This window comes from Furipterus horrens, unplaced genomic scaffold (assembly GCF_987537825.1).
Source record: "Furipterus horrens unplaced genomic scaffold, mFurHor1.1.pri manual_scaffold_2, whole genome shotgun sequence".
NCBI lineage: Eukaryota > Metazoa > Chordata > Mammalia > Chiroptera > Furipteridae > Furipterus > Furipterus horrens.
This window is the reverse complement of record NW_028327172.1, coordinates 152,256,005-152,278,116: the sequence shown is the minus strand read 5'-3', so window position 1 is coordinate 152,278,116 and position 22,112 is coordinate 152,256,005. Positions and strand designations below refer to the sequence as shown.

The following is a 22,112-nucleotide window of genomic DNA, read 5'->3' as shown; positions in this document are numbered from 1 at the left end:
GTTAGCACAATATTCTTTGCGCAACCAGACTCTGGGTCCAAGCAAAGTAGCTCTACAGTCTCAGCTTTGAATTAGTACCATAGATACCTGTTCACAAGGGCATGTGGATCAATACACCCAACTGTCCATTATTAAGGTATCACAAGAGAGGTAAATAGACAAACACAATGAAAATTTAATGATCATGAGAGTGAGAGAAAAAGAGAGAAAAAAGAAGAGTGGCAGCAGAAGGTTCCAGCTGGATCTGAATGAGTGATGAAGTCATCCTGTAGGTTACAAGATGCCTCCCCCTAGAAACTACCTTTATCTGCTCGGTCACATATAAGACTCACTCTTTTATTCATTTAATAATTATTAGCTGAGTGCCTAAGTACCAAACTAAACTTCAGGGAAAACAGTATTCCCTCACTTATCTTGGGTATTACGTTCGAGACACTCCCACGATAGATGAAAATCCACGAAATAGGAACCTTACATTTATTTTAGTATTTATATATATATTTTAAGGCTTTATAAACCCTTCCCACACATTTATAAACTGTTCCCAGTCCCTTATTAACCTTTCCCACTCCTTTATTAACTTCTGCCACACTTTTATAAACACTACTTATGTTCTTAAACATATTCTACACTCTTAAACCTACGTAACTTTAACAACATACATATACAGCATTGCAAAATCCTGCAATATAGCGAAAAATCTGCATAAATAATTAAATATAATATTTTTTTAAATCCCATGATACAGTGAGGCCACGATAAGTGAACCACGATATAGAGAGGGACTACTGTATTATCCAGTTACATTCCCCCAATTAAACAGATTTTACTTGCAATTCTAACTCATTTTAGATTTTGGGACATATACTCTAGACAATACAATTTTAAATGGTGGCTAGGTCTCCAAACCAGCCCACAAAAGCATGTTTAAATCTATTCTATGAAATTCCATCTCAAACTTGAGTTTTCTTTAAACAGAATTTATGTTCCTGTACACCTTCTTACCCAGGCCAGAGAAGTGTGATCCTTGCCTCTACATGACACTGCCACATCACATGCCACCGTGTCCCAGAGAAAGAGGTCACTCTCTTTCCATCTAGGATCTTCTTTGTCCAGTTTTCCTAAGAATCAGTCATGTTAATGCTGACTCCCACCAAACACATACGGTATTTTCCTATATTGTAGACATTAGAAATTAGTGCTCAACTAGTATGTGCTGAAATTATTACAATTCAATTATATAGTTAAAAACTATATAATTATATAGTTTAGAGTAATAAAACAAAACAAATATGGCCTTCAAACAAGAGAACAAGAATTAGGATGTTTTAAAATCATTTTACTTGACATGAGAACAAACAGCCGTGATTTATTTTCTCTCAATTATTCTACATTTACTTCAAGAACCAATTCAGAATGCCAGGACCATGCTCTTGGCCTATCACCTTCCTGGCAACAGGACATAAGCCACCACCTGCCCTGGCAATAAAATGAAGGCTCCAAAAACAGTACACTCCAGAAACTGGAGTGAAAGAGGGAGATAATCCATGGTACTAGGACTGCAAATACAGAGTTCACTAAGCCAATCACTCCCCAACTGGTTGTGTACAATCACTTGTAAAATGATTTGTCAGAACCTACTAATGTGGGATATGCACCTATCTGTGGCCCAGCAACCCCACTGTTAAGTAGAATATCTAGAGAACCTGGACATCCTCCTACTGCATTACCTACTCCCTGGAATTGGAGAATAACAGGGATCACTTCCACAAGAGAAGTGAGGGGCTTATACACTTCCTGACTCCACCCATTCTAATAAATGAACTGTTCTCAAGTCAAGTGTTCTAGTTCAGAAACTCCCCACATTTGTTTCTGTAAATAGATTATTAAATTATGGATAAATGCAAATTTAAGATGTCTGCTTTGAAGCTAAGCATATTTGAATCTTTATCTAAATCTCATAGTGACTTTCAAAAGACAACGTTCCATTCCATTAAACACAGACCACAATGGTAGGGCACAGCCCCAGCAAGTACTCACAAACATGGCTCCTATTCTCTCATCCCTAGTTCCAAGGAAATCTTGACCAAGAGCTACATATGGCCACTGTTTTGAGAGTATGAATTACAAAGGTAACAATTTACTCAGGGTTTCAGGAATTCATATCTTCAGCAGACTACATGTTTCTGGGTCTGAAAAATGTACACTATAACATAAGAAATAACTTGTCTGGCTCCTCCAACAGAGCAGGCTGAACAATTAACTTTGATTGGCCAAAGAGTGTTCCCAGCTGCTGATACCCAATTAATTCTTCTTTCAGACCAGGTGGCCATGGATCATTCGTAATGTCTGGCTGTCTTTCCTTTTCCTCCCACCCAATGCAAATAGTATTGCAGAGACAAGTAACATTACCTCCCCAGTGGGTTTACTCTCTGAACCCAACACCACCTCTCCCCTCCCAAAACAGCAGAAATACTCACTCAGCCTTATTCTGATTTACTACTATGTAAATATCACCTTCTCTTCGTCCCCAGTACAATAGTTTTTGTTGCTTCTAGATTAAAAGGGAGGAACCTAAAGTGCCTGTACAGAAAATAGTTTACAAAACCACTGCTTGAGAAAATTCTCTTTTATATATGATAATTTGACTATCAATTATCCTAGAAGTAAGTATTTTCCAAGCAAATCTCATGTTGGTAATTATTAAGAAAATCGAAGTTATAAAAAAATTCAGCTCAAGCATTACCTTCAAACTGGTTTTTCATTTTCTGAAGTTTCCAACTTGGTACATGTAAACTTTTTAAACTATGTTCTTGTTCATAGGTTGCTTTCCAACCATTTGCTCAAGACTTATTTAGACTCAACACTGAGAAGATTTTCATTTTTAAAATTCCATCTAAATTTACAAGCATTCAAAACTTTACAAATTTATATTCATATGAAGATGTAAAATAAACCCCCACTCCTACCTGACTTCCACTAGTCAACTAATCTGCTCATGACTTCATGCGTTTTATTAAAAACAAAATTTCAGGACATCTTTAAGAAGAGAAACTGAGTATTTCCCATACAAATACAATTACTCCTTGATAGTAAGTAGTAAGAATTTATTTTAAATTATGGATAAATCAAACTAGGAATTTGTTTTACTTCACAAAATGTTCATATTTATTAAGGAAATTGGGTAGGCAACTAAGAGATTATAGCATTTCTAAGTATTACCCAAACTTTGTTATATGTACTACTGTGGTTTATTGTGGATTGGTAAACAAATTAAAGAACTTGTCTATTTGTAGAAGAAAAGAAATAATGTTAATCATAACATACCATGATGTCTCCTACTGAAGAATATTGGGACCTCTGATGAAGCTTCAATGTGTTCTTTGAGTGAAATGGACAGAAACATTTAAGCAAATACAGGGTGATAGGATAATTTAATTCGCAAAGTTTTCAGTTCAGAAATAAGGTCCCACTACTAAAAAAGGGTGAAAAGGTAACCCATACAATGGGAGAAAATAATTGGAAATCATGTATCTGATAAGGAAGTGGTATCCAAAAAACATAAAGAACTCTCATACATTGGTAATAACATGACAAACAAACAAATTAAAAAGTGGGTGGAAGGATAATTCTGGTTTCAGCCCCAACATGTAAAGAGAAAGGAAATCACAGGGCAAGCAGGAAATGGGAATACAGAGAATCACAGCTGAGATCAACTTAGCAGCAGCAGAAACTGTTGGAGCCAGAAACTTGTAGAAACACTTAAATGGTAATTCTGACAAATTGATGGTAGCCAAACCTGAACTAGCTTGAGAGCTAAAAACTCTTGGGTGCCCAGTCTTGGAGGAGACCCCCTCACCCTCTGCCCCTGGGCACATTCTGTTACTGGACTAAAGGAGTACATTTGCTAGCACACATCAAAGCCCAATCAAATGCAAACAGGAGTTTGCAGCCAAAAAGGTAATAGTTTATTAATTGAGGAAATGGTGCCAAGCCTGGAGTCACAGGTAAGCGACTGCTGAAAGACCTGGCTTCCCTACGGCTTCCAGAGGATGTACTATATAGGGTAAAAATCATTAATCATGGTAGCTAAAGGAGTTGGGGTCACAGGCTCTAATGATTGCCTGGGACCACAGAAGGGAGCAATCCATCATTGTATCAGGCCCTGATGTCAGCCATCACTGTCTACAAGAAACCCACTTTCAATGTCAAGACACAAACAGATTAAAAGTAAAGGAATGGAGAAAGATATAAACCATGCTAACACTAACCAAAAGTAAGCTGGACCCCTGGCCAGTGTGACTCAGTGGATTGAGTACTGGCCTGTGAACCAAAGGGTCATTGGTTCGATTCCCAGTCAGGGCACATGTCTGGGTTGCGGGCCTGGTTTTTGGTTGGGGGGCGTGTAAAAGGCAACCACACATTGATGTTTCTCTCCCTCTCTTTCTCCCTCCCTTCCCATGTCTCTAAAAATAAATAAAATCTTTTTAAAAAGAAAGAAAGATGGAGTATCTACATCAATTTCAAATAAAGCAGATGACACAACAAGAAGAATTATCAGGGATAAAGGAGGGTTACATAATGAAAAAGGAGTTGATTTTCCAAGAAGGTATAACAATTCTTAATATGTATGTGCCTAACAAGAGCATCAAAATACATCAGGCAAAACTGATTAAACTGCAAGGACAAATGTATAAATCCACTATTATACTCTATAAATAATGGAAAGATCCAGCAAGTAGAAAAATAGTACAGACATAGTTGAACCAAACAGCACCATCCACCAACTAGATCGAATACTTCGTCTAAAAACAGAAGCTCTCAAGTTCACATAGAACAAGACAGATCACATCCAGGGCCATGAAACATTCCTTAACAAACTGAATGGAAATCATGCAGCATATGCTATAAATCCACATGGAGTTAAAACTAGAAACCAGTAACAAAGGCAGCAGGGAAATCTCCATGTATTTAAAAATTATAAATAAAACCTGGGTAAAAGAAGTCTCAAGAAAAAACTTTTAAATATTTTGGACTAAATGAAAATGAAAAATTTATTGGATGCTGCGAAAGTAGTGGTAATAGAAAAACTTGTTGTATCGAAGGCATATATAAGAAAAAGAGAAAGAACAAATATCAGTAATCTAAGCCTCTACCTTAGGAAAATAAAGTAGAGCAAAGAGGAGAAAAAAAAAATTTTGAGCAGAAATCAATAAAATTGAAACAAGAAAACAACAGAGAAAATCAACAAAACCAAAAGCTGGTTCTTTGAAAAGATTAATAAAAATGATAAACCTACAGCTGGGCTAGTCAAGAAAAAAAATGAGAAAAGACACAAACTACTACTATTAAAAATGGAAAAGGAGGACTTCCAGCCAAGATGGAGGCATAGACAGAAACACTGCATCACCCTCCACAACTAAGAAGGAATGTGACTACCTCAAAACTAGGAACAACCAGAAGTTCCAGAAAATCAAACTACATGGAAATCCAGCAAACAAAAATATAAAGAAAAAATACTCATCCAGACAGGTAGGAGGGGCGGAGCTGGGCAGAGAGGACACGGTGTGGTGGTGGCAGTGGCGGTGGTGGCAGTGGTAGTGGCAGTGGCAGCGGCGGCGGCGGCAGCGGCAGGCCGGCAGAAAGCGCAGTCACACATTCTAAAAAGTCAGGAGGGACACCTGGGGAGCGTTCCCAGCTCCTCACCGGACCTCACAGCTCATGGTCCCAGCACTGGGGAAAATCAAACCTCATTGCTTCTGACTGTGCAGACCAGTGGGGGTTGGGGTGGAGGCAGAAACTGCCAGTCTCAGCAGAGTCCACTTGTTTAAAGGGCCCCCAGAGTCCTAGAACATCCGCAGACCCACCCACTCTGGGAATGATGGCCAGGGCAGCAGCTAGAGGGGCACCAGTCCAGTGCAGAAGTGGGAGAGGTGCCTGGAAAAGGGGTGAGTGCTGGGCAGGTGGCATTGTTCCCTCTCAGACCCCTCTCCCACATACAGCGCCACAACGTGGTAAAACAAGTCGCCCTGTACTGAGGAATCCCTAAGGCTTCGCCCCTTACAACGTAACAGGAGTGACAGCTCTACCTGGGACGCGGAGGCAAACAAACACGGGAGCCTGTCAGAATGAGGAGACAGAGAAGTATAGCCCAAAAAGGGAAACAGATCAAGGTTCCAGTGGGAGAACTAAGCGACAAGGAGATAGCCAACCTAATAGATGAGGAGATAGACAACCTAACAGATGCAGAATTCAAAACACTGGTGATAAAGATGCTCACAGGCTTGAGAAGAAGTGAAGGCTATGCTAAGTGAAACAAAGGAAAATCCACATAAAACCAATGGTGAAGGGAAGGAAACCGGGGTTCAAATGAATGATTTGGAACATAAGGAAGAAAAAAGTCAACCAGTGCAGAATGAGGAAGCAAGAATTGAAAAAAATGAGGAAAACTTCCCAAATTTTGCCAAGGAGATGGACATGCAGGTCTGGGAAGCATGGAGGGTCCAGGGTGAGCTGGACCCAGAGGAGACCACACCAGGATGCATCATGACTGAGATGCCAAAGGTGAAAGATATAGAGAGAGTCCTGGGAGAAGCAAGAGACAGGTGGAGAGTTGCCTACAGGGGGGTGTCAGCTGATTTCTCAGAGGACACTTTGCAGGCAGGAAGGGACTGGCAAGCAGTATTCAATGTGCTGGAAAGCAACCTGCAGCCAGGATTACTCTATCCAGCAAAGCTATCATTTGGAATGGAAGGGCAGATGAAGTGCTTCCCAGACAGGTAAAGCTAAAGGAGTTCATCATCGCCAAGACATTATTATATGAAATGTCAAACGGACTTACTTAAGAAAAAGAAGATCAAAACTATGAACACTAAAATGACAACAAACTCACAACTATCAATAACTGAATCTAAAAAATAAAAACAAAATCCAACTAAGCAAACCAGAATAGAGACAGAATCCTAGGTATGGAGATCATTTGGAGGGTTATCAGCTGGGAGGGGGGAGGGGGAGAAATGGGGAAATGGTGCAGGGATTAAGAAGCATAATCGATCGGTACAAAATAGACAGGGGAAAGTTAAGAATAATATAGGAAAGGGTGAAGCTAAAGAACTTATATGCACGACCCATGGACATGAACTAAGGGGGGTGGAAATGCTGGAGGGAAGGGGGGTACTGGGAAGAGGGGAGCTAATGGGAAAAAATGGGAACTATTATAACAACATAACTTCAAATAAATGAAAAAGGAGATATCACTACAGATCCCGTGAACATTAAAAAGGTAATAAAAGACTATTATGAACAATTGTATGCCCTCAAATTTGATAATTTACAGGGCATGCATCAATTCCTTAAAAAATACAAGTGACAAAAACTCTCATACAAGTAGGCTAGGTAATCTTAATAGGCTTGTATCTATTGAAGTAATTGAATCAAATAAAAATTTCTCTGAACAAGAAATGTAAAAATAGCCAATAAACACATGAAAAGATGTTTAGCATCTTTATTCATCAGGAAAATGCTAATTAATAACCACAATAAGGTATCATATCATATCCATGAAGATGGTTAGAATCAAAAAGTCAGATAAAAACAATATATCAAAATCAGAACCCTCATACACTACTGGTGGAAATATCAAATGATGCAGCAACTTTGGAAAACAGTCTGGCAGTTATAAAAAATGTTAAACAAAGAGTTGCCATTTGACCCAGCAATTCCACTCCTAGGTATATACCCACGAGAATTGAGAACATGTCCACACAAAAACCTGTATGTGAATATCCTTAGCAGCATTATTCATAATAGCCAATAAGTGGACACAACCCAAATGCCCATCAACAGAAAAAAGGATAAACAAAATAAGATATATTCATACAGTGAAATACTATTTGGCCATAAGAAAAGAATGCAGTACTGATACGTTTTATGAGGTACATCAACCTCAAAAACATTAGGCTAAGTGACAGAAGCAGTCACTAAAAAAAGACCAAAAAACAGATTATATTAACTCTACTTACATGAAATGTCCAAAATGGAAAAATATATATAGCCTAAAAGTGATTGCTTAGGGCTAGGAATGAAATGGGGGTAGGGGGTTTCAGGGGTTGGGGGACAATAGCTATATGTTGTGGGGTTTCTTTTTTAGAAGATGAAACTATTCTAAAATTATTGTGGTGATAGTTGCACAACTTTGTGAATAATTAAAAACCATTGAACTATATGCTTTAAATAGGTAAATTGTTATGGCACATGATTTCTATCTCAATAAAGCTATTATCAAAGAATATTACCATCTAAGTGTTGATGACTCCCAAATAAAGTTGCCAGATTTCAGAAATATACAAATATTGCATGGTTGATACTTATACTACAAAATTATTCATTGTTTATGTTAAGTTCAAATTAAACCAGATGCTCTATATTTTATCTGGCAACCCTATTTCCAAACTGATTACTCCTGACCTAGAACTCTTGCCTCCAGCTGTCTGTATTGAGTTGGCCAAAATGTCTGTATGTTTTTTTCCATAAAATAAGACACATATTTCATTTTCACCAGTAACTTTATTGACTTGGATATTTTAAGTATGTCGGCTATCTTCCGTGTGGCATAATATTTATTGTTCTCAATTAATGTCTCATTTTGATCACCATTAACTTCAACTGATCTATCCAACCATGGAGCATCATCCAGGGAGAAATTTCCAGCATGAAACTTCGCAAACCACTTTTTTGACACATTCAATCAGTCACAGCATCTTCTCCATACACTGCACAAATCTTTTTTTTTTTTTTTTGCATTTCAGCTGTTTTTACCTTTCTTGAAATAATAAAGCACAATATGCTGAAATCGTCGAACAATTTTTTCTGTGTGCACACTAATATGACAGCTGTCACAAAACAACCTAACAAAATTATTTCAAATGAAGTTAAAGACAACTAAGTGCTACTAGAGCCATCTTACAGATAAAAAAACAAACTTTTTGGCCAACCCAATATATGTTATTCATTCTGCCTAATTCCCCACTCTAATAAATTTTTACTTGACCTACTCCTAGTTAACATGTAGGTTTTAACTTAAAATATCAGATTCTTCAAGAATCCCTGTATGAGGCCAGCACTGAGCTAGGCACCTTGTGCATCCTATAAAATCTCAAATCATGACCTATTGACCTATAACTGCCCAGCCCCTCATCTACAACCTGTCTGGGAGACTGGAGATTCCACAGGGCAAGGCAGTGTGTGCCTGCTCTGTTGGGAATTTTAGCCCTAATGGTCTATGCAGTGCCTGGCATATAGCAAGAACTCAACAAAAACAGTAAAAATAAAGCAATCAATCATCGAAAGTGAAAACTATATAACTAAATGTTGTAAGAGTCTAGCTGAATATTATTATTACTCCTTTAAGACTGAAATCACAAAAATATACACAGTAATTCAATATATCAGGAACGTTTTCTTGAAAATATCAATTCATGATTTGTTGAAGTACTTCACAATCACAAAAAGGACAAAATGCAGAGAAGTACAGTATTTCCTCACTACTCCTGTTCTTAAACATATTCTACACTCTTAAACCTACATAACTTTAACAACATACGTATACATACGCAAAATCCCGTGATATAGCAAAAAATCCATGATAAATAATTAAATATAATATTTTTTAAACCCCATGATACAGTGAGGCCACAAAAAGTGAACTGCGATATAGAGAGAGACTACTATACCTTTGTTTTCTCCTGCCCCCATACACATACGCAACTATTTAAAAGGGTAGGTCTGTCCTAATGAGAGCATTTAGACAAGAAAAAGAAATAAAAGGCATCCAAATAGGAAAGGAAAAAGTAAAACTGTCACTATTTGCAGACGACATGATTTTATATATAGAAAACCCTAAAGACTGCCAAAAAACAACAAACCAAAAAACTGTTACAATTAATAAAGGAATTCAGTAAAGTTGCAGGACACAAAATCAATACACAAAAATTGTTGCATTTTTATACTATAGAGAAGAGAAATTAAGAAAGCAATCCCATTTATAATCCCATCAAAAAGAATTAAAAGATCCAGAAATAAATTTAACTAAGGAGGTAAAACACCTGTATGCTCAAAACTATAAGACACTGAAGAAAGAAAATGAAGACAACACAAATAAATGGAAGATATTCTATGCTTGTGGGTTAGAAGAATTAATATTGTTAAAATGTCCATATTACCTAAAGTAATCTACAGATTCAATGCAATTCCTATGAAAACTCCCATGGCATTTTTCACAAGTAGAACAAACAATCCTAAAATTTGTCAGAACCACAAAAGATCCTGAATAGCCAAAATAATCTTGGGGAAAAAAAAAAAAGCTGGAGGCATCAAACTCCCTGATTTCAAACTATATTACAAAACTATAGTAATCAAAACATTATGTTATTGGCATAAAGACAGTCACATAGATCAATGGAAGAGAATAGAGCCCAGACACAAAGCCACACAGATACAGCCAATTAATTTATGACAAAGGATGTAAAAATATTCCATGGGAAAAAGACAGGCTCTTCAATAAATAGTGCTGGGGAAACTGGACAGCCACATGCAAAAGAATAAAACTGAACCAATATCTTATACCACAGACAAAAACTAACTCAAAATGGCTTAAAGACTGGAACATAAGACATGGAACTATAAAACTCATAGAAAAAAACATAGGTGATAAGTCCTTAACAATGATCATGGTACTGATTTGTTGGACCCGACTCCAAGGGCAAAGTAACTACTGCAAAAAATTAATAAATGGGACTACATCAAACAAACAAACAAACAAACAAACAAACTCTGCAAAGCAAAGGAAACCATCAGCAAGTGGCTCAATTCTTATTAGTGATCTACCACATTCACTGGATCATGTGAATGCTAACATCCTTGTCTTACATCTTCTATACATTTCCATTCAGATATATGAGTATATTTCCTGGGTCTTTTATCAGTACCATCTTTCTTCTAATACTTCCAAAATATCATGCTCACAGTTTTTACTATCCACGTTTTCTATTTAAAATTTTTTCTTCTAAAAAAAATAAAGCCACAGTTTACACCTTATAGAATCATCATATTTCCTTTGCAGTTACAAACTCATGACCTACAGTTACTCCTGCCGGAATGTGGCTCAATATCTGAAGTGGCATACCATACCTGCCCCAGATTGGAATGCCAAAACTACCTCTTCTTCAGTATGTTTTACATTAGATCATAAAGGTATATGTATTTAAAACTGTGTGGTGATTTAACAACTTTTTTTCTTGACATAAAATGACAACTATGAAAATTTTGTGCCAAAATAAAATCACATTTTGTGTTGAGCCAGTTCTTAATCACATACCAATGGCTTCAACTGCAGGCAAAAGAATATAACATGCAAGCACAATTTGAGTCACCCTAAAACAAATCTTTTCAAACAAATTCCTTTTACTCCATCAAGATTTTTGTAGAAAAGCTGAAGGGCTATCCTCCATCCTCCAAGAGAGGCACCTAGAGCAGTTAAGCAGTTTGTTCCAGCTGTTTGAAATACAATCCTATGAGCCCAACTCTTGAACACATTTTAAGCTGTATATCCTTGAAAAGTAATAGAATGTGTCAGAGTCAAAGGACACTCTGAGGTCTGAATGTGATAAGAGATGGACATGGAGGAAACTATCCAGAACTGAGAATGTACAAAAGGCACATGAGAAAAATATTTTTAAAAATACATTTGAAAGCAATTACTGAAAAACATCTGGAATAGTACATGTTACTATTTAAATACTGGCAACATCAATTTGCCTCCCTGTTTTTATAAAACCAGGTATCAGTACTCTCAAGTATGCTTCCTAACTAACCACTTCTTGACAAACACTTAAAAAGCCTATGCTTAAAATGCAACAGCCAGTGTGACTAAAAATCTTTTATACACATCAGTTTAATTTTTTAAGAGAAGTTAACAACCCTCTGTCATTTGTCTTGGTTTTTCACATGCTATGATACTTAACTTTTAACTTTTCCTTAATACTTAAGGATGCCTACTTCTATTTGCTGAACCTATATAGCTATCAGAGAACTAAGATTTTCACTCTTTTACTTGAAACTCACAAACAATCTTGTCTACAGATATTATAATTCCTATTTCATAGATTTGGAAACAGACACCAGCCACATTATAAATGCACAAACACACATGCATCTACTGTTCTGGGGCACAGTTATTTAATGATTAAGGGGTGATAATGACACTTGAAATATATTTTACTCCTTCTATCAAAAGATCAAATCAATTAAAACAAATCCATACCTATCCAACTTCCATACACTCAACACAGGAAAATTTTCATGGTTGCCTCAGTCAGTCATAAACTTCATCGACTATAATTCGAAGACTTATTTCTAACACATCCCAAGAGACCAACTAAACTACCTAAAATTATACAGAACACAACAATACCTTGGCAATTATATCAAAACTAAATAAACAAATAAAACATTCTAATCTTGAAGCATAGTGCTAGAAAATTGCCACATATCAACCCCTTTGCTTCTTGAGAGTTGCCACTGCGTAAGGCACACAAACTTTAGCAAATTTGAGTGAAGTAATTGCATTTCAGAAGCTGCTCATTTTTTAAATACTCTATATCGATTAAAAGCTTCTTATCAGGACAGACAATGGCAACAGATTTAGTGAAATTAAGTATAGGTCCGGATATCAAGGAGGCATCATAAGTTTCTAGATCCCACAGACTCAAGTAAGACTAAATTTCTTTCAGTTTGAGTTAAATGAGAGAAAACTGCAATTCCTATTTCGAGAGGCAAGAGTGGCATATTTTCCAGTAAGTTTCGTGTACTCATTTTACTATTTTAAGAATTCTGATCACTCCCAGTATTGCTGTGTGGCAAGATCTGAATTCTGGTGACTGATTATTTTCATGACATGATGCTTTACTAAAACTGTCTCAAAAACACTGTTTTCATTCGCATTTAGCTACAGTGTATTTATACACAAAATACCACTTCAATGGCATCGTGCCAAGAAAAGAAATAGCTTGCTAGAATTTCAGTTGACTTTGTTAAAGGAAATTATTTTAAATTAATGTGGCTACTGAACTGCTGCCATCCTTAACCTCAGAAAATATATTCCTTCTAATTTTTGCTATGAACATTTATTTATTTAAGTTAAATTCCAGCTCATGAATGTTGACCATAAGGAGTCTAAACCTTCCTGCTACTATTTCTTATTCTTTTTCAAAAACAAGGGCAACCACATGTTTGCTGCATTAGTATGCACAGCCAAATCACCACCATTAAGTGAAATCATCTATGTATTTTTGGTAGAATCTTTAACAACTTCCACACCCGTCAGTGAAAGGGAACAAGGCTGTTTTGTTTTCAGAGAGCAACAAATTGATCTCTGGTTTACTAGATGGCGCTCAAAATATTTTCCCATATGTTTTTCCACGAAGAGAATCTGACATCAGCATGGTTTACCTTGACCAGTGAATGCAGGCTTTTTTCAGCAAACATATCCCAGAGGAAGGTTAGGTCTTCCTGGCTATCCACGTGTGGCTGCAGCTGGGCTGGCAGAGCAGCCAACAGCTCATACAGACCTATAAAATGAAAATAAAACACAAAGTGTAATCTTAGAGTGATCTCATTCATTTCACTTAAGGTGTGTGTAAGTGACGGCTGGAACATGTCTCCTTTACTGGGTTTGTATTCTGGACCATTCACCAAAGAAGCAAAGGAAGCTTTTTGATTTTTCAATTCCAAGTAAGTATGTATTAACAGGCTAGTTTTTAACGTTCACAGTCAACATTCTACAGTCCTCCAAGTTTACATAACCCAAAACAGAAAATGTGTACAAGCTTTCAATAAAAGAAGAAAAGGCATACATTCCTTTCCTTAATTGTTATTACATTACCGCAGTGTTAGCCAAAGAGTAAAATGAGTCATGAATAGGAAAAAACTTCCTTAGAAGAGCAGAAAATTGACAGAGTGGTCCACCAAAAACGGTCTGTGGTTCCCAAAGAGTTCCTTACAGAACTTCAAAAAATTTTGCATTATCTAAGGTCCAAAATCGAGTTCCAAAAAGTAAGACAGAATAAATCATGCTTTGTACTACACTATTGCAGTCTCCCATTTAAAAACCAACAACAACAATTACATAGAGCTTAGTTTAAATTTTACTCTATTTAGGGGGCCTCTGACATGCTCTGAAAGAGTTACAGTAACAGACGCGGTCGCCAGGGCACCCCCCACCAGTGGCTCCCTAGGAGAAGACAGTAGCGCAGTGTTCCACAGTAGAGCACGGCACAGCCATCCATCTCGTCGGGGGCTGTCAGACTCCTGTCCAAGCAATGCTGCAACGCTGCTCACCCGGGACTCTTCAGGGAGGTGACCTGGCAGAAGTCAGTATCAACTCACAGCACATGTTTCATTTTCCAGTGGGATTACATGAGGTAAAAAGGACAAAATTCCTTTTCTCTCTTTCTGCTGTCTACAAAAACACCAAGACCTCCTGGGATCTACAACACACGGGACTGCTGTTATTTCTGGTCTGAGTAAGTGCTACTGTTCAAATCACAGGGACAGCGTTACAAGATATTCAACAGCAAAAAATAGCAGTTAATTATGGACTGCTGCTGATAAGCTTATCCATTATCTTCCTAAAGCATTCAATATTCTGATAATCAGTGATAGTTCACAACCAAAAGTATTAGGGCCCACACTGAAAGTTAAATATGTAATCTGAAAGACTAGATTTGAACATTCTTAGGGCTGTAGATGGCCAAAAAGATCTAAAATCTCTAGAAAAAAAATGTATTCTTAAGTATTCTTAGTGGTTTATATTTACTCCCTTAAAACACTGGCATCCTTCCTAAACTGGCTCTTATTTGCCATTTGGTAAATACTTTTAAGGTACCTCAACATAACTCAGTGACTACAGGTCTCACTTCATTTACATATACTCACACACATATAACACACACACATTTAAAGTAATCACCATTCCCAAAATCAGTGGTTATGGTCAAAGGTTCAAACTATGAAATATATAACAGAAAGGTAGAATATCACTATTTTATTATTGATTTCAGGAGTAGTAAAAATAATTACCTATTCCTTAGTAATATGACTAGTTTAATTAATGCTAATTCAACTGTGAAATAATTTCTGAGGTATAATTGTTGGGAAATTAAATGAGTTAATACATTAGAAGAGTCCTCAGTATATGGTTAAGTATTCAATCTGTTTCATATTTAACTCAGGTTCAGCCATGTTACAATTGATTACTATTGTTATTCATCATTACTATTACTAGAAAAGCAGAAGTTTGGATCAAAGAGACCCCAGGTCTACACTTTAGGCATTCCACATAACTTATCTGAACCTTGTTTCCTTTAGAATTTGAAAAAGAAATGGTAACCTACACTTGTCATAAAATTGCATAGAACAAAATCCACAAATACATACACACACACAAATAAGTGCATGTATTGGGTTGGCCAAAAAGTCCATGTGATTTTTTCCATACAATAAAAGATACATTTTTCATTTTGAGCACTAACTTTATTGATTTGAGTATTTTGAGCATGTCAGCTATCTCCCACTATTGGCTTCTAGTGGGTAGAATCCAGAGGTGCTGCTAAACACCTTCCAATGCATGAGACAGCCCCACAGCAAAGGATTATTTGGTCAAAATGTCATTAGTACCAAGAAACCTCGCAAACCACTTTTGACACATTCAGTCACAGCACCTTTTCTATAGATTGCATGATTCTTTTTTCTGTGTTTCAGCTGCATTTTTACCTTTCTTAAAATAATAAAGCATAATATGCCGAATATACTGCACATCTTCTTCCATCTTCAATATTAAAATGTCTGCACAGAAAATTACCAATTCTGATGGTTTTTAAAATGCACATTGATATGACAGCTGTTACAATACAATCTAACAGAACTGTTTCGAATGAAGTTAAAGACAACTAAGCACTACTAGAGCTATGGGAGGGAAAAAATAAAAGAAACTTTTTGGCCGACGCAGTAACACTGGTGAAATCTGAAAACAGTCAATAGGTTGTATCAATGACAATTTCCCAGTTGTGATTCTCGGTTACCATTGGAGGAAACCGAGTCAAGGGTACACAAGATTTGTTTGCATTAGTTCTCACAACATGTGAATCTACAGTTATCTCAAAATAAAGTTAAAACAAAAGAAGAAATTAGGGCAAATATGGTTGTTGCAGGAATTCAATGGAACAATACCCATGATAGCATTTAACCCCGAAAGACTGGCAAAGAGTAGGCATTTGATAGAAAATAATGTTCTTTCCTTAATATTGTCTTCTCTAGAATGAAAATGCCATTTCAATACAATGGTTCAAAGTCAAAACAAAAGCTTAGCTACACATTCCAACTGGACACAATACCAAAACCACTCTATAGTTTATTACATATGCAAACTGTTAACTTTACCCAAATACTGCTTAACTTTTTATGCAAATAAGCCATATTATGTGCAAATTAAAAATAATTTCTCTGTAAGCAGAAGCTCATAAACCTGAGTTTTCTGTTTTTTACTAGTTTCATGTGATCCTAATTGATATGCTACCCTAATCTGATACTTCAGTGACAACAGCAGTCACTTCTCTCCAGCTCCCACTTCTGGTAACCAGAGACCAAAGCCAGAAGAAATAGGACAGTGTTCACTAGAAATTAAAGAGATGGTTTAAAGAGCTAATAGTGCAGTACATATATAGTCTCAATGCAGGCAACAGAGCCATTCACTTCCACTCAAATAAATCATACAGGCCCTAGAAACCATCTCAGTCCATGCCTAAAACTGGATCTATGGTATAACATGTGCTTTAATGTACTCCTATAGTTAGTTCCTAGAGTTCGAATACTGAAGAACACTGTGAAAATCAAATGTGTTTAGTTCTTGAGATTCAGAGAATCAGGAGCCCAAAAGAGTGGCCTGGGCTGATGGTATTCAAAGTGGTGAGCCTGTATGAGTTCCCCAAGGATGTGAGTATAGACACAGAAGAAGAAACAACCAAGGACTGAGCCCTAGAGAACAAGAGGGACTGACAATCACTCAAAGAGAGGCACCAGGCATGGGAAGTCCTGGAAACAAACAGGGCAAGGAAGAATAAATGATCTGCTATGTCAAATGCCACTGACGGGGCAGGTGGACTAAAGGCTGAGAACCACCCACTGGATTGAGCAACATGGAGCTTACTAATTTTGGTATCGTGGTGAGTGAAGAAGATGGGGTGAAGAGCAGAAGTAGTATAAAGAGACATCTTGGGATCAGCAACCACAGACAACTCTTACAAATATAGGCAACCTTACAATTCATTAATGAGAATTGATGTTTGTAAGGGACCAAGGGAAAAGAAGTTTTTTCAAGATGAAGAAAAATAACATATTTTGGTGCTAATGACATTAATCCACTACAGAAAGCAATTCTGACACTAAGAGAGGGAGGGACTTCCTGGAACTCTGTCCTTCAGTGACTGAGAAGGAACGGGAACAGTACGTAAATGGAGGGATGGCTTCAGACAGTATGGATAGTTCCCCAGGGTTCCAAGAGGCACCATGTGGTGGTGGTGGGGGGGGGGGGGTATGTGGCAATTCCCTAATGATTGCTACAGTACTTTCAGTAAACTATGAATCGTGGTCATCTGCTGGAAGTGAGCATACGCAAGAGTTTGCATTTGAAAGAAAAGATTGGAAAGAGTCATCTGGGATAACGGAAAAATGGATAAAGTAGAGAAGTCATAAACTGTTATACATATAGCAACGCTAAAAAATTAAAGCTTTCATTCCCTTTGATCCAGTAATTCACTCCTTTACTCACTCATTCATTCATACTTCTAAGTAGCCTGGAAGCCCAGCTGCAGGACGTATACCAGTACTGAGTATTGGGATGGCAACCAGAAGGACAGGGAACAATTACGTACTTCATTTTTGCTGTGTGTAGTTCTACACTGCTTGCGTTTTTACAAAACACAGGCATACCTGATTTTATTGTGCTTTGCTTTATTGTGCTTCACAGATGTTGCAGTTTTTACAAATTGAAGGCAAAACCCTCCACCAGCAAAAGTTTAGGACTCACTTTATTGTGATACTTGATTGCAGTGGTAACATCTCTGAGGTATGCCTGCGGACATTACTTTTATCATTTTAAAATTTCCACTTCTGGGTAATACATCTGATATAAACCTTTTCCCAACAGTAAAGCTCACAATTTCCCCTCAAATTCTGTTTCAGTCATAGTGGATTGCTACTTGCTATACCCTGAAAAATACAACCATATCCATGCAATCAACCACCAATTCACCTGGCAGTTAATTTCTGGTGATTGCTACTGCTGTCACAGTCTCTCCTTCAGGACCCCTGGGATGATCCTAGAGAGAAATGAGCAATGCTAACATTCTTACCACAAAGTTTCATGGGCAAGTGTAACAGAACACACTTGAGAACATTTCAAGGGGTATGTGTAGGAAGCTGGCAAACTCCCCAATCCCTCTGCACTTCAAAATCCCACCTGATCTCTTTCCTACCTCACTCCACAAATTCCAAGTGATTACCATGTGCCAGGCACCAGTTAAGAATTGGGGATACAAAGCAAACAAAGTCATACCAAGTGTAATCACACTACACTGAAAATAAGTGTGAAGCTACAACTGTGAAAAACACTTTAAAAAGGGAAGGGGCTGTGGCACCATGCAAGTGTAACAGTGGGATGGGAACAATTTCACAGGAAGCTTCCCAGGGACTGATGATTGTGCTGAGTCCTGAGGGAAGTACAGATGTTACGGAGGTGATGACAGGGAACAATAAAACCTGGGAGGAAAAGAACTGCATTCACAAAGGCCTTGTTGGAGTAGGATGCTTAGACCCTGGAGCCAAATGACATAAATACAAATTCCAGCTCTGCAACTGATCATTAGTAAACACCTCTGTGCACCCATTTTTTAATCTGTAGAAGGGGTACAATGGTACTGACTTCATAGCATTGTGATAAGGATTAAATAAGTTGTTTGTAAAGCTTAGCATGATACCTCACTTTAGCTGTACAACCTATGTAAACATTTTTCAAAATAAAAATAAAACAAACCCCAAATTAAATGTAAAACACATGAGTATGTCCCAGCATCAGGGAGAGAGATGGCAAAATATAAGTTTATCATGCTGAAATTCATTAAGGGAATAAAAGGCTGTCTACAACAGGCCATAAAGACAGGTAATGAAAGCCCCATATAGTGGGTGAGGGGGTAAACTGGAGATGAGAAATAATGAAGACTGACCCAGGTCAATCTAGACATTTACACAGAAAGAAAAATAATAAAATGCTCCCTGTTCTTACACAGCTTAACAACTTTCAACATAAACATAATACAACAATACTCGCAAGAAACATCAGTAACTATAATTTTGGTGATATCAATATTAATATACCCATTGATAATGTCTGACAATATTGGTTTATTTATACTGTATGCCAATGCATGGTCCGATTTCAAATTTCAAATTAAATCTCCAGGGACCCAATGATTTGTCATTAATACCAATCATGCTGAAATAATTGTGAACTCATCTTTCCAAATGTCTCAGATGTTAAGTGATACAAAAAAATAATATTAATTACATCACTGAGATGTTACATAGACTTCTCACTTCCTCCAGACTTCGAGTTTGAAACATAAGAAAGAAACACATTGGAAACGATCAGCTGTGCTGTGATACAGCTGCCTTACTGAAATATACTCAGAACAGATCTCACAAATGTTCATTCAAATTATTCAATCATTATCTATAGGTCTCTGGGCCCCTAAGTCTTTTTTTTTTTAAGTATAGTTTATTGATTATGTTGTTACAGTATTTCCCATTTTTTCCCCTTAGCTCCCCTCTGCCCAGTACCCCACTTCCCTCCAGAAAGCCCACTCCCCTTAGTTCATGTCCATGGGTCGTGCATTTAAGTTCTTTGCTTTCACCCTTTCCTATATTATTCTTAACTTCCCCAGTCTATTTTGTACCAACTGATTATGCTTCTTAATCCCTGCACCATTTCCCCATTTCTCCCCCTCTCCCCTCCCAGCTGATAACCCTCCAAATGATCTCCATAGCTATGATTCTGTTCCTATTCTGGTTTGCTTAGTTGGATTCTGTTTTTATTTTTTAGAATCAGTTGTTGATAGTAGTGAGTTTGTAGTCATTTTAGTGTTCATAGTTTTGATCTTCTTTTTCTTAAGTAAGTCCCTTTGACATTTCATATAATGGCTTGGTGATGGTGAGCTCCTTTAGCTTTCCCTTGTCTGGGAAGCGCTTTCTCTGCCCTTCCATTCCAAATGATACCTTTACTGGATAGAGTAATCATGGCTGCAGGTTGCTTTCCATCACATCGAATACTGCTTGCCAGTCCCTTCCTACCTGCAAAGAGTCCTCTAAGAAATCAGCTCATAGTCCTATAGGCACCCCCCTGTAGGCAACTCTCCACCTCTCTCTTGCTTCCCCCAGGACTCTCTCTTTATCTTTCACCTTTGGCATCTCCATCATGATGGGTCCTGGCATGGTCTCCTCTGGGTCTAGCTAGCCTGGGACCCTCTGTGCTTCCCAGACCTGTATGTCCATCTCCTTGGCAAAATTTGGGAAGTCTTCCTCATTTTTTTTCAATTCTTGCTTCCTCATTCTGCACTGGTTGACTCTTATTTCTTCCTTATGTTCCATTGATTTGAACCCTGGTTGCCTTTTCTTCATCATTGGTTTTATGTGGATTTTCCTTCATTTCACTTAGCATAGCCTTCACTTCTTCTCTTATGCGTTTGCCATACTCAAGCATATCTGTCAAGCCTGTGAGCATCTTCATCACCAGTGGTTTGAATTCTGTGTCTGTTAGGTTGTCTGTCTCCTCGTCGCTTAGTTCTCCCACTGAAACCTTGATTCATTCCCCCTTTTGGGCCATACTTCTCTGTCTCCTCATTCTGACAGGCTCCTGTATTTGTCTGCCTCCACATCCCAGGTAGAGCTGTCACTCCTATTACGTTGTAAAGGGCGGAGCCTTAGGGATTCGTCAGTACAGGGCCTGTTTCACCACGTTGTGGCACTGTTTGTGGGGGAGGGGCCCAAGAGGGAACAATGCTGCCTGCCCAGCACTCGCCCCTTTTCCAGGCACCCCTCCCACTTTCACACCAGACTGGGACCCCTCTAGCTGCTGCCCTGGCCGTCATTCCCACAGTGGGTGGGTCTGCAGATGTTCTAGGACCATGAGGACCCTTTAAACAAGAGGACTCTGCAGAGAAACCATCAGTTTCTGCCTCTGCCCCTACCCCCACTGGGCTGCAAAGTCAGAAGCAGTGAGGCTTGATTTTCCCCAGTGCTGGGACCATGAGCTGCCAGGGCCAGTGAGGAGCTGGGAATGCTCCCCAGATGTCCCTCCTGACTTTTCAAAACATGCAACTGCGCTTTCTGCCAGCCTGCTGTTGCCGCTGCTACCGCCACCACACCACGTCCTCTCTGCCCTGGCTCTGTTCCTCCTACCTGTCTGGATGAATATTTTTTCTTTATATCTTTGTTTGCTGGACTTCCATGTAGTTTGATTTTCTGGAACTTCTGGTTGTTTCTAGTTTTGAGGTAGCTGTATTTCTCCTTAGTTGTTGGGCCTCTAACTCTTGAAGTGGAAAATGGTTCATTAGATATAGAATTAATTTTGTCATTATAAGCTCTGTTATCATCATTTTAGGGGCAAAACTAAACCTCAGGGAATCTAGGCTACACCCAGAGAATCTAGGCAATAAAATTCATCTCAAGAGGTATAACTTTTTTTTTTTTAAATATCTTGCCTTTTAACTTAACATCAGATCTCCTGGAAATTGTTCTTAAAGTTCTTGATGTAATTACCATATTCATAAGAAAAAGTTTCAAGAATTTCAAATTGCAGACTCCTATTTACAGTTTAAGTGCTTAAATTTTTTTTGACAAATTGTATCTTCCATTTCAAAGTTACATAGTTCCATAGGAATACAAAATGACTAAAAACAAACAAAGAAACAAACAAACAAAAACCTTAAGGATATCCTTACGGACAC

The 22,112-nt window shown here is 37.9% G+C and overlaps 1 protein-coding gene across 3 annotated transcripts in view; it reads right to left on the bottom strand.

The window, feature by feature from the left end:
* Positions 1-22,112, bottom strand: part of MPP7 (MAGUK p55 scaffold protein 7) — a 293,758-nt gene that overhangs the window by 172,091 nt on the left and 99,555 nt on the right. For all 3 annotated transcript variants that reach the window (XM_090266643.1, XM_090266642.1, XM_090266641.1), the window contains one exon: positions 13,507-13,625. In XM_090266643.1, coding sequence (XP_090122769.1) covers positions 13,507-13,625 — 119 coding nt within the window. The remainder of the gene's footprint in view (positions 1-13,506; positions 13,626-22,112) is intronic.